At 37.6% G+C, this 13,727-nt stretch overlaps 1 protein-coding gene across 1 annotated transcript; it reads right to left on the reverse strand.

Annotated features, from left to right (window-relative positions):
* Positions 1-2,332: 2,332 nt before the first annotated feature.
* alkbh3 (alkB homolog 3, alpha-ketoglutarate dependent dioxygenase) lies at positions 2,333-13,235 on the reverse strand. Its single transcript, XM_037107222.1, has 10 exons — positions 13,081-13,235; positions 12,103-12,191; positions 11,728-11,837; positions 11,589-11,623; positions 11,438-11,485; positions 10,082-10,185; positions 7,904-7,992; positions 7,353-7,562; positions 6,707-6,805; positions 2,333-3,904 (listed from the first exon to the last, which is right to left on the reverse strand). The coding sequence occupies exons 2-10, from the start codon at positions 12,179-12,181 to the stop codon at positions 3,779-3,781; spliced, it is 900 nt and encodes a 299-aa protein (XP_036963117.1). The 5' UTR covers positions 12,182-12,191; positions 13,081-13,235; the 3' UTR covers positions 2,333-3,778.
* Positions 13,236-13,727: the final 492 nt, after the last annotated feature.

Raw genomic sequence — 13,727 nt, forward strand, 5'->3', positions numbered from 1 at the left:
TACATCCTCCCAATCTCAACTCAAAATGTATCTGGCAAAAGATACAGCAGTATCTGCTTCCATACCAGCAGACTACGTTGCAGCTTCTACAGTGTACTGTAGCAGGACTCAAATGTTTTTTCATTTTATAAACTCTTGCTTAAAAAATGATATTAGATTTATCTTGTACCTTGTTTTCACACTCTCAACAATAATTTGTAACAGTGGCTCTATGAATTTAGCAGGGATTGGGATGTGTTCGATTTAATATTGTTTTTCTCTGAAGAGGCCACGTTTCAGCTAAAACTGCTAAAAAAAAATGATAGGATGAAAGGTGGTCTTGAATGTTAACTGCAATTCTTGTTCAAAATTTCATCTTGCATTCAGCAGCTACGATACATCTGCAGTTGGGTGGTCTGGCCAAGAAATAATATCGCAAACTACTAAATTATAGTCACAGTTCATGGATTGAGTTGGAATCTTTTTTACCCAAAATTTGAAATGATAAAATAGGAAACAACTCAGACATTTTTTTTTTATTACAACACAAATTCAATTTGAACATATTATATGTATTGGCCAATAATATGCACATTCAATCAATCTGCATACTCAACTGCAACTGTAACGACTGCTTTGCTAGTCCTTTAGAAAGTTCAACTTACTGGTAGGGGAGTGACACTCTGTACTCTGTATACTCTGAGCACTGCAAGTTGATTTTATCATCTCGGAACTATCTTGAGTGTCTAATCCATTTGACTTTATCTTTCGTCACTCTTGTAAAGGTTTTTGTGCCAGTCTTAGCTGTTAAAACTTCCCTGTACACCATCGTTATTAGAATTACAGGAGTTTTTCCCAGACAGCACTTCTCTTCTTGGGGACGGAACTATTTATCTGTTACATTATGTTTGAGTATCGATATAATCTTCCTTCTCCCCAGCGGTTGCAAAGGAAGAGAGTTGAGTCTATTTGCGCTTTTACTACAGGATCGTTTTGCCAGGAAGACCCCTCAGATTGGAGCTGCGACACAAACAACTATAAATAACCCATATAGAGGGTTACTGGTATGATTAGACTCAGCAAGCTGATGTTACATGGCCAGCGACCAAAAGTCTTACATGTCACCAGGAGTCACCCAGAGGAGCGGGTTTAGTTTCCTGACACTATGCTGAATGTGTGTTTGTCCATTTCTGCAAGAAAATGTCCTAATTACCCTGGAAATTGAAGCTCAGTGTAAACACATTACTGGTGGAAAAAGAGCTAATCCATTTTGAGCCTTGACTGTTTCAGTCACGTCTACTGGGACTGGACAAGACATACTGGATTCTTTCTCACAGTTCGTGATAGCTTGAGTGGATTTCAGCCAATGCTACAAATGACCCATGACTGTTTTGTGTGTTTTTAAGACTGTTTGTGTGTTTGTATGTGAGGGAGTGTAAACAAATCTACATACGCATTTTGTATATTCTTATATATATATATATAATATATATATATAATATATAATATATATATATATATATATATATATATATATATATATATATATATATATATATATATATATATATATATATATATATATATATATATATATATATGGTTTATTTTCACACATAGTCCCCTAATTTAGGCGTCAAAATCTAGAGCAACCTAAGTCAAGTCATCACATTACAGTGAATGCCAGAAGTCTGTGGCCCACCAACATCAATAGTCACTCTGTATCTTCCCTTGTGATGCTGTGCTTGGTCAGACTTTGCTTTCAGTGTGAGGTTTACAGGTAAAACACATGATCAGTTGGATTGAGGTGGTGACTTGGCCAACAAAAATAACCATTGTAATTTACTATTTTCAAAAAGCATAGTTATAAGGAGAACATTAAAAATGTGACTCAGCACTTTAACTTCGCTGTTCAAATTTAAATCCAATATGTTGGACAGAGACCAAATGACAAAACCCACAAAACTGCCTGCATACTTTCTGACTGAACAAGATACATCATGAGGTGACCAAGAACTGTTTTCCATATAACAACCTTATCACATCTTTTGGGTATAATTACAACAACGGTTGCATAATCTCGTGTCTCAGACAACCTGGCGAGACCTTTCACTGCTTCTTCTATTTAGCAAACATTATGCACAGACGCAGCATATTTTCATGACAAACTTTCTATCACAATGTGGCATTTTTTTCAACTTGCCTGTCTGCTATCTAACGTTGAGCCTCTTCCCGAGAAGCATACCGCAACTAAAAAATAAGTTTTAAATTCCATTGTATGTAGCAAATAAATCATGTTACGTTTAATTAACAAACATCTCATTTTTGGAAAACAGGACACAATAGCAGAGAATTCAGAGAATAATTGTTTATTTCAGAACAAAAGACAATCATAACATGTGGGTCGCTAAGAAAGAGTATATTTTCAAGAAATGATTGAATAGTTTTCTCCATTCATTAATATACCGAACAAAATGCACCTTAGTAAGGAACGTTTTAGTACTAAGATTTATATTGAAACAGCAGCTAACTCTGATGCCATCTACAGCATTGAACAACATATAGGACTGATCGGTTTCTAACAATCATATTTCCCACTTAATATTTACTAAACGTCACTTCAAATAAAATAAAAACAAAAGCTGTTTCGCAACTGATCAAAATCAAAGTCTAAGGTAGACAATTCACTGAATCAGGAAGGAAAATTCTTGGGGTAACATGCCTCGACTTTCTATCCTGTTTTCCATCTACAGACATACACAGTATATGTTATTACTATGTTGAAAATGCAACTACCTGTATGTTGAATTGTTCTGGTAATAAAAAAAAAGACACTTAATTATCCATGTCTCCTCAAAACACTTGTTCTTTTTTCTGGTTGATTCTGGTTCAGGACATCAGTCTGAAAAACCTGAACTACTTCTTTGAGGAACGGTCAGACCAGTCTTGTTCAACATTATCTCATTCCAGTCGTGATGGAGGTATGATTGTCGTAAGTGGCCACTTAACTTGTTCCTTCCCTTTAACAGCAACTGTGTTTTCTCCAAAGAGATTAACAAGGTAGAAAGTAATTTTTCTTTTTACAGCATTTCAGGAAAATTCCTATCGACCATGAGCACTCAAAACACTGTTTTTCATAAAGAGTCTTTTCAAGACATGTAATGGAGTCAAACAAATAGACAAAAACAAGATCTTCAATCTAAATGACTCAAAGGAAAATACTAACCAACTAAATAAACTTTTATTAGCAACTACAACAATGCACTTCTCACTGACATATCAGTGGTGGTTGAACTCTCCCAGCATACTAAATAAAGATCATGCCAAATTACTGTGTGAGATTAATGTAAACAACTGTTCTGAATAAATAAATTTAAAGTAATCTGCACATCTGACATTCTGTCAAGTTGTAAAGCCATCATCACCCATTCTCTGCCTGGCTTCTCTGAAAACACTGATATCTGATAGCTCCCACTGGTCACGGCTGTGGTGTTATCGTGGTTTGTTTATGCAACAGGTGAGTTCAGGTAGAGCTGCTCATCTCCTCAGCCTGTGGCATGTAACTCAGTGAAGACCTCTTTTAAACAGTTGAAACTGCTTAAAAAGCTCACTGAAAAAGACGACGATATTCACACACTACAGAGCCTCACTTGTCTCAAATCTTTCCATCGTTCATTCACTGAGGTCTGGTTCGCCCTCCATCCATCAGATATAAGACTGCAGGATCAGTGTTTGGACTGCTAAACCATGAGACACAGTTTCCTCAGCTTTGCTCTAAGTACCTGACTCTGAGGGGAGTTTATGGGGCCTTGGCTGTGAATCGCATCTTGGTCCCTGCCCTGTGGCCCTCCGGCTCTGGGTAGATAGTTCTGAAGGTCAAGTTGATGCGTGGGCCTCGGTCGTGGTACTCTTTAGCCACTTGATGCTGGTGGAGACAGAGAGACAGATAAATAAAGACGTATTTTATATTTTTATGTCAAATATTTATGTGTTGACTTTTACACAGGACGATTTCTATGAATTTCTGTTTGTTTTTTCTGAGCCAAGATTCAATTTCATTCTATTGAATAACATCTCTAAACTCTGTTTTATCCAGTATTCAGTTTAAACACACTTGAGGAGGATTTAAAATGGCTGCGCTTTTGAGATAAACTGAGCAAAATAATCAAGGTCCATGAATAGTTGAGGGACAGACTCAACCCAGCAGAGTTTTATGATGGAGCTGAATTTCTGGCAACCACAAGCAAACTGTTATGGAGCTTGACAGGACTGGACTAAATGTGGCTGAGTCACCAATTATTAAAGATCAAGTTAGACTTTGTTGGTGCAACCTAATCCAAGCCTCTATATTCTCACAGGCAAATGGATATTCATGGACACACTAGCTGCTTTTCAGACCGTGACAGGCTGAGGAAGAACATCTCCGGTAATTAGATTGTCCTATGAAAAATGATAAGGCTGACAAGAAGACAAGCGCATCTTGATCTTTGTTTCTAAAGTCACCAAAGTCATTAATATTTCTAATCAAAGGATTAGTATGTGACACCAGGTACAGGCAGTTCTTTATCAATATGTAGAACCTGATGTTGTGTCCACATTGTTAATGAAAACTTTTAGCAATTACACATTTTTAATTTGAGATAATCAAAACAAAACAAATACTCATGAGAGCATTCATGAAACTGAGATTAGAAAACAGAAAAAATAAAAAAAAAAATATGATAACTCAAGGAAAGAAGATCAATATTGTCATGAGTTTTCTAAACAGTGAGTTTTGCAGCTGACCTCTGTGCTCCATTCACTGGTCAGCATACAACAAACACCATCTTCTTTCCATTTGACAAATGGAGCAAAAGTCAAATTTATTCCAGTTGCGATATCATTACTAAAATGTGTCTTAGCAAAGACACAAACTGTTTTCTCCCTTGAGTTCAACTTTTTGATGTCTGGACATTTTGCATACGATAACTTCCTTGTTTTCAACACAGACACACACTACACCCTCACCTACATCTCAAAAGGAGGCGAAAGGTTTGCTAATCTCCAGCAGTGTCTAAAGAATGGGTCTAGAACAGACATAAATAACACTGTATCCTTTTTCGAACAAACAAAGTACTTTAGCAGGATTGACAGGTTTAGTTAAATATTTAGCGCTCACTTCCAAATCTCTCTAACTGAGCCAGGAAGTTTTATTAGGCAGACCAGGACTGCAGTGACAGAGAGAGAATTAATGGATGGTGTGATCTTCTGTCTCTGGCAAGATCTTTAAAGGAGAGATGAAAGCTTTGTTGAGATACTCAGGGTGGTGTCGCCATAAAACACCTGTGACCTTCTCCCTTTTTTTTTTTAAAGTTAAACCTGAACCTTTCACTCTCTGTAGGTCTCCCTCTCTTTAACCTGCCACTCTTTGTTTTTCTCTCTCTCTTTTTTGAATTCTCACTTCACTTTTTTTTGGTTTGACCACCAAGTTTAACATAAGACATGCTAAAGGAGCTTATAAATGAACAAAAACTGTTACTTTTCATCTTCATACACGATGTTGAACTGGCAAGACAGTCTGTCAGACAAGGACAAATTAAATAGTGTGACCTATTTTCCTCTGCTCTTACAGGAGCTTAAAATATTTAATCAGCATGAAATTCAAATGATTTTATGTAAAACATTTTCTCACTGTTCAGTGTGACCTGATTTCCCCCCCCCAGAAACCGGTCACACACTCATCTTCTTTCATGCACTCATATAAACCAGGCCGCTGTCCCTGATTATAAAACAAATGACTCTCATTATGTTGAAGCTCTGCTGTTCTCTCCCGGCCACTCCATCCATCCTCGCTGCCTGAACCAAGTGTCTGGAACACAGGTCCATCGTCTCACGTATGTTGAGTCGGAAGCAATTACACACGAATACACACATATGCACACACACAAGTAGAGCAAGCGAGGAGAGTCTAGTTACAGTAAATACACATCTAATTGTTGTACACTTCGTTCCATTGTTTCCGATTTGATAGTAATGAAGGATAGTTGAGAGCAAATTCTTACATTTAGTTTGGTTTATTATACTTTTGGAAACACTTTGTGTCTGTAGCAACTGAAAATCAAAAACAACCACGAGATTTATAACATTTAACAACAAAGTGCTTCACAAGCTTAAACGAAAAAACAATGTGAACAGAATCACTAAACAGTAAATAGAACTAATTGCTGTTATTGTTTGTGTGTTAGGGTTTGCATGAATGATGTCATAACATTAAATAAAATTACAGCTACACAGTTAGAATATGTACATTTTACAATTAAGTTTCACTTTTTTATATTCCTGACTGATAAATCTAAAGCTGCTGGCTTAGCATTCTGTATAAAGTAACATTAGAACAGTATTGATTTCTTCACATGTTGGTATGTGATTTATAAGTGTGTTTGGGATAAACAAACAACGTCTTAAGAAGTTAGTAGTAACCTTAATATTAAAGACATGGAACAAGACATAAATACATTTTTCAAGCTTTTTGACTGATAACTAAACTCTGGGAAGGGTAGTGTGAAAACACCACAACAACCTCCACTTCATAACAAAGATGTTTCCAATATAAAGAAGCAAAAAGAAAAACAAACAAAACAACTTCTAAAGTAGTCTAAATTTCTACCTCATTTTGATCCCTGTCAAGTGGCTGATGTTGTATTGAATGTCCCTGCCTGAGTGCTTGCACATGATTGGTAGAACCAACCTGCCAGTCGTCTTGTGTGGCTCCTGACATCAGCAGAAGTGTCCCGTGACTCAAAGGAACCCGAATCCTCTCCACATATGTGTAGTCACCATTCTCCTCCTAACATAAGAAACATAAAAGGGAAAAAAAGCACAATGTATAATCATCCAACAGACACACACATCCAGTAAAATGTACTTTAACATAACTTAACACAAATACAACCTCAAAGAAGAATGAAAAACAGTAAAACACAACTAAATGTTATACAACGTGTTTACATTTACATTGAATATAGTCTAACGTCAATAGACAACTACACACAGAGGTCTCTGGACACTGCTGAGCTCAAACCAAATATCTTGCCTTCCTTCTTTTTCCAGTTTTTCACTACCTCACAGTGGCTACTGTTCTGTTCTCCACTATGCTCAGTTTTTTTCTCTTTTTATCAACATCTGCGCAGCAGTTCTGCTTTATTAAGTAGCGTTTAGGAGATAGCCTCCTTGACGGTGAGCCAAGTCTTACCACAAAACTAACTCATGAGAAACAGCAAAAGGTCAGATGGAATGTATGCAGGTTTTAGGAGGCCACATCAAGCTGGGTCAACACCAAAATTATGGAAAGTAATGAGAAAATAAAGAGTGTGTACACAAATTATCTCACTCACTGGTGGAGGCTGCTTGCGGAGGCTGAACACTCTGGTGTCGCCCAGACTGATGGAGGCGATGGTGGGTTTGGAGCCCAAGGAGGCTTCGTCGTCACTGTGCCAGCCGATGCTGTCATGGCCGTCACGATAAAGGTTACACAGCAGTGAGTTGAAGCTGCATCCGCTCACCTGCCTCAATGTCTCGCGAAGTGTTAACAGCACTGGATGCCACTATGTCGAAAAATAATTAGAGTTCAGCAAGAAATTAATCCAGCATTAGACAACTTTTTGCCTACTTATGGATACATCCTTTTCATAGCACTTAGATCAGGGTCTCTAGATCAAACTTATTATGGTTGGTTTTCGTTTCAATTGTAGACATGTTGCTACCACAAGGAAGTGCGTAGACGGGGCAAGAGTTAAAAACTAAAACAGCAAATAATGAAAAAGATTAAATAAAAAATAAATAAATAAAAAATTGACAAATGAAGCAAGTGAGGACCACAAAATAGAGCAGTGCTTGTTTTTCTTTATAGATTTGGTGGCTTGGACATGTATTAAATTTGTTTTACCTGTGTGTTAGCAGCCATGGTGGAGTGAGCATATGTGTAGGGAAGCTCTCCATACCAGCAGGTCAGCCGGGGCTCGTCGTATGCCTCACCTACACCAACATAAACAAAAAAAATACACCTTCACCTAAAACAAACTAATTAAAACCATGGTCAGAATCTTTTTTGCAGCTTCCATCTGTAACCAGGTTTTCTGTGGTTAGACTGATGAATTAACAAAAGGCCATCCTGGTTCCTCTGCGTGTTTTTGCCGATTGATGCAACATTCAACCCCTGAAGACTTTAATTACCTGTTTTCTTCTGGAGAGAAGCAGCTGTGGACAGTCTGCATAATAGGAAAAACATCTAGTGCTCTCTATCTTCCATCAGTAATTGGGTCATGGCAAATTTAACTTCAAAAGAGAATACATCTAGTTTGTTTTCATAGCTGCTTTTTTGCTGAATGACAGCTATATGTAGGGCAGAGAGCTGGCATAGTTTATTTTTTTAATATGTTCATTCCCAGCATTAATAACAATGGACAATGATCATCTGCTGGAATCCATTTCTAGCAGAAGGTTCGGTCATCCACTTATTAAGGGTCTATTCTGTCCCTCTGTTGGTCTTTGTGCGTCTGTCGTTCTCTGGGAACAACCAGATCTCTTCTTGGAATCAATTCACTGCTATTAGTGTATTTTGGCAAACCCTCTGGTACGAGAACATGGTGAAAGCAAAACAAACTGTTTAAGCGGCCATCGCTTTTTATGGCGCTGAATTATTCAGGGACTCAGTAGCTACTTCTTATAAATATGTGTGGCCATTTATCAACTATCAAAAGCCTTACACTTTCCATAAAAAAGATGATATCAGATGGAAAAGATTAACAAAACTGAAAGCTCAGGATCGAATTTGGAGCCCCGAGCGATGGTTGGAAAAACTGAGTCAACAGAGTTCTTAAACAATGACAGAGGGCACAGGAGAGGTGACTGGTGACGGGTTGACATCTTTTTTCCACTACTTCCTCTTTAAACCAAACATCACATGGACTTTGTTGACAAAGTCTGAGGAGTGATGGATTGAGATTACACAACTTTCTGCTCTGTCCTGTGTTTACACATCATCCTGGTCACTTGTCTCTATTATGCTGTTTGTCTGCTATGGGGCCATCGCAGAGTAACACACCAGATGGATGAGGGCCAGCTGAGCGAAAGGCTGATTCTGAAGCAAAATCTGGCTGCAGCTCAATAGGCTCACTGTATATCATCTGGGTGGGTACAATCGTGTTATTCTTTCCTTTAAAAGGAAAATCCTAAGTGTTTCGCAAAATGAAGCCTCTGGACAACTTACGCACGTGCAAGGAGAGACATGCTGCAGTCTTGCTTTTCACAAGTTTTGCAGTCTTCTCAAAACTGACTGTACTTAGTTCATTGAAAAAAATCAGGCATGTTAATGAAACAATTACCTTTCACTTTATCTAAAAATATTAAGTTGTTTAAATAGCAATTTTAGAGAGAGTGCAATGCCGCACTGTGAAGAAATTAGGACTGATATGTAGGTCTGTTGTGAAAAATACTTTTGCTGGATGATATATTGAGAACTTTTGTTAATTATATTATTTTCATTTTAGGACCATTTTATTCCACTGACAAAATTATAATATAATCACATAATAATGCATGTATTTCAGCAAGCATTTCAGGAGTAATTAACTTTTCAAAAGTGCTTGATTATTTGTAAGAAAAGTTTCATTTTGAATCCAATTTCCAATTCGTAAAAAGCTGCAGTTTCAGATGGCAGCCAACCCATCGCACATCCCATTTGTTTAACGAGTTGGGAACGACACTCAAAAATTAAATTTTGTTACAAATAGTACCTTTAACTCCTGAGAATATTCAGACCGTTTATTTGTAATGTGACTGTTCAAATAAGGAAAACAATTTTAAAAAAAAAGTAGTCTGTTAACAAAACTTGCATGTAAACACAATAAGCAACAGCAAGGTCGGCGTATATGTATATTGATAAGTCCATAAGACAAGATGCATACAATTGGACAATAATGGAGTTATCGGGACAGATGTACGGACATGTACTCAACAGCAAATCAGCTGCAGTGGGGAAAACCCCTTTCACCCTTCAGTTAGCATCATACGCTCACATTTCACCCATTTCACAATTCATATTCTTCAGCCCCCTGGTACCCACCCTGTCTGAAGTTGGTTTTCTGGGACCAGGGAAGTTCTGCTAACAGCTTACTGAAAATCCAGTCGGCCTCTTCTGGGGGAAGAAACCCTGGCAGCAGCTGCAGTCTAGACAAATGGGAAGACAAAGTACACACACACACACACACACACACACACACACACACACACACACACGCATGTGAAGACTAAGTAAAGTAAGGTGGATAGATACAATATTTTGCTCATATATTTACCATTTGTACAGGATAGTCTAAATTCAGGCACTGTAGCAGCCTAGAGGGCATAAATCAAAATCCTTGGTATGGACATGGATATTTTCCTGTCAACTTTATACTACTGACACTCTGAAAAGGTATTGATTCATCCGAAAACAATAAGTACAGATAGTAAAGAATTCATAGGCAGTGGCTTGCAAACAAACAACCAGCCAAAACAGTTTGGCATGTGGCTGTCATGAGGGTTGGTTTATGCTCAATCAGAACTAGTTTTGACAGACATGTTGACCAACTATGTCTGAAATCAAAGGTGTTTGTTAAAAAGAATTGACCACCATTAAACGGAGAGGGAAAATATGAGCATAACAGAGCACATCTTCAGACACTCGCTCCTGGAAGACAAATAGTGTTGCACTCAGTCACCTAAAAAGTTCCATATTTTGTCCTGAGACAAATATAAAAAGAGAACTAGGTAAAAGAAGCTCAAACCATCCAACAAGTAGTTCTGAGGAAGCTTTCTGGCCCCTTTCAGTGTCCTTCAATGCTTAAATGTTGCACACACTCTGAGGTTTGTGGTGGGATTTATCTCAAAATGTAGCGCAGACTTAAAGTATTCTAAAAACCTCCTTCTCATTACTGCTGCAAATAAAGACTAGCAAAAGAGCAATGTGCCTATTTTGGTTCCATGCTTAAGAAAAAAACTGGTCACAAAAGATTTAAATCTGAACTGAAGTGTTTTTCTCACTACTGAGTTTTCTTTCTTGGTTATCTGTAATGTATCTGTTTCTCTTAGTATTTTAGTCTTGACAACAAATAAATGTGATATTTACACCACATGTTACCACATATTCAGTGTCTATTAAAAACACCTCTCACTTTCATGTGTCCTCATGGGTATCAAATGTGGGGTATGATGTATGATTTTCACCAAGACACTGACTAGAAGCATTATGAGACCTATACATACCCTACTGCTTGTGGGATGACTGCCATCTAGTGGACTTCAAACTCAATCACAGATTTGTCATCTAAACTGAAAGCACTGGTTTGGTATTATCACATAACTGTTTATTCTCCTCATTTCCATTTGTATCTATAATTCCCACAGAATGAGGATTCTCTCTCAGTCACTCCGTACTCACCTGGAGACTCCTGATGGCCCGTGACTGATCTCATATTCACCTGCATGTCTGTCCAGAGCAAAGTGATGAGTGTTGGCCAACTGATATGTAGTATACAACCAAATCATGCACTAAAACGCCATGAGATGAGAAACAGAAATGTGTGACTTACTCGATCACCTTTTCTGGCGGAACATCTCTAACTGGCTGCAGTGAAGACAGGAAGAACACAGAAAAGTTAAGACTTTTTAAAGAACAAATGAATTACCCCAGTTGTCAAAGGTGACTTATTTCTTATGTTTATTGTCTACCTTGGTTGGCTGGTTAAACTCAAAAGTCGTATTTTTTTTCTGTGGTCCACATCCCCAGGCAGCAGGGGTCTGATTGACACTTTTTGGCTGATGGTTATTTGGGACAGCACCTGGTGATAAACACAGATTTAAAAATGATTTCTATATATATCAGACAAGGTAACAGAACTAACAAAATGTTTTTGTACGTGTAAGTTTTTCAGTGAGAAAAAAACAAAATGTTTACAGCAGAATCAGGGGCTGTAAATAAGTAAACATTTAGATAATGGTGTCATTCAGCTAGGAACAGGCAGATGGATGAATCACACAGCACTAAAAAACAAACAAACTAACAAACAGACAAAGGTCTAAAGTGTATATTGACTTGAAAATTACCTGCTGATGGTCCTGGGTGTTTTGGCACTTGTTTGGCCCAGGAGCCCTGGACTCTGGCTCGCTGACGCTTATCTGACATCACATCAAGTCTGCAAAGAGTAAGAAGCAATAATGCTGCATAATGAAATAATGAAAAAAGTCTGAAACATGCTAAAGGCAATGCTGTACTGTATTGAAACTAAGACAGATATGTAAGGCTGCCATGATAACTACTTCAGCTGGATGATTTGTTGACCAAGAAGTAATTGATAATGATTTCATTGCCATTTAAAGGCTAGCACAGAAAATACAGGAGTCTCTCCTGTGTCACAATACTGAAAACCCACCAACTGTTATCCACCTTTTGAGGTACTTCATTTAATTTCTAAACCAAACCAAAAGCATATGTAGAGTTGGCACATGTCTGTCCTCCCTCCCTTGGCCAGTAGATCAGTGACAAGGAATGTGGCATACAACATTGAGGGAGTCACCATGCACATCATTTTTCATGTCTCTTTGTACTATGTGCCCTTTACTTTTGGTGGTAATTCTTTAGTTTTGTCGTCCTTTGTGATGGTATGTGCTATGCTATTGATTTAAAGTATGATATCATGGCTTTTATACGTCTTTTATATGACGGTGATTGATGACGATGATGCTGTTGCTTTCATTTAGGCTGCAATCTACCGCATGTTCATTGTTTTGCTATAATTCTTTCTTCATTCCATTTTTAACATCACCCTGCTGAAGAACTGCTGATGTAATACGGCTTTTTAACTAACATTACTCACGGATATAACTTCTGAAATCATACGTCAAAGCTATTTCAGCTAGTTATCAACAGACCTTGGTTATGTAGCTGAGACGCTCCTGTGCTGGTTAAGTTAGCTAAACCTACAACAATTTACCTTAATAAACATTTTGCAAGGTTTAATTTCTTTTAAATTTAAAACAAAAACTGGGCTGTCTGATGTTGAACTAAGTATTCAAACGACTTACCAAACGAGGCTGCTAAAAGATGACACTTGAAATAAAGAGACAAGTCAACATTCGCTTGAACGTCTGCGCTCTGAAAGCCATGAACGATGTGTTACAATAAAACAAATCCTACCCGGAACTGACATGTGAAAAGGTTCCGCCCCGCACTCGTTCGCTCAAGGCAGTGTTTTAAAAAGTACTCAAAGGTCATTCCTGAGATCAAGCTCAAGATAAGGTGTTAAAGCATTACCTGAAAGTCACATACACAGATTTACACTAAAGGAAAACTCGATTAATTGTAGCCCACATAAAAAAAATTCTTGTCATGACACAAACTGACCTTAAAGGACCACACAGTTTCATGCTGTTTTACTTTGTTTATATCTGGCGGACCCTGCCACATTTCTAGCTTCAAACAGTGTTCTGGGGACCTTATAATAATACCTTTATAAAACTCTGAGAACAGCTTTTGTTATCAGTTGATTTGAAAAGTAAATATGAGTTTGTTTTATTGCCTCAGTATTGTAAATAGTACAATTCTGAGTTTGAATTTCTTCTGCAAAAATACATAATGCCCCTCTAAGATCAATTTAAGTTACATTTTTGCCTGTAAAATGTAGCATCACTGTAAAAATGCTGTATAAGTATAAAGTAGCAGAAAATAGAAA

The sequence above is a fragment of the Acanthopagrus latus genome, chromosome 8 (assembly GCF_904848185.1).
Source record: "Acanthopagrus latus isolate v.2019 chromosome 8, fAcaLat1.1, whole genome shotgun sequence".
NCBI lineage: Eukaryota > Metazoa > Chordata > Actinopteri > Spariformes > Sparidae > Acanthopagrus > Acanthopagrus latus.

Bases quoted from the DNA above. Each gene is read 5' to 3' on its own strand.
- alkbh3 (XM_037107222.1), bottom strand. From the start codon at position 12,181: ATGTCAGATAAGCGTCAGCGAGCCAGAGTCCAGGGCTCCTGGGCCAAA. The intron at 10,186-11,437 runs GTGAGTACGGAG...CCATTTGTCTAG, and splicing joins GGGCCATCAGGAGTCTCCAG to ACTGCAGCTGCTGCCAGGGT. The intron at 6,806-7,352 runs GTGAGTGAGATA...TTCTTATGTTAG, and splicing joins TCCGCAAGCAGCCTCCACCA to GAGGAGAATGGTGACTACAC.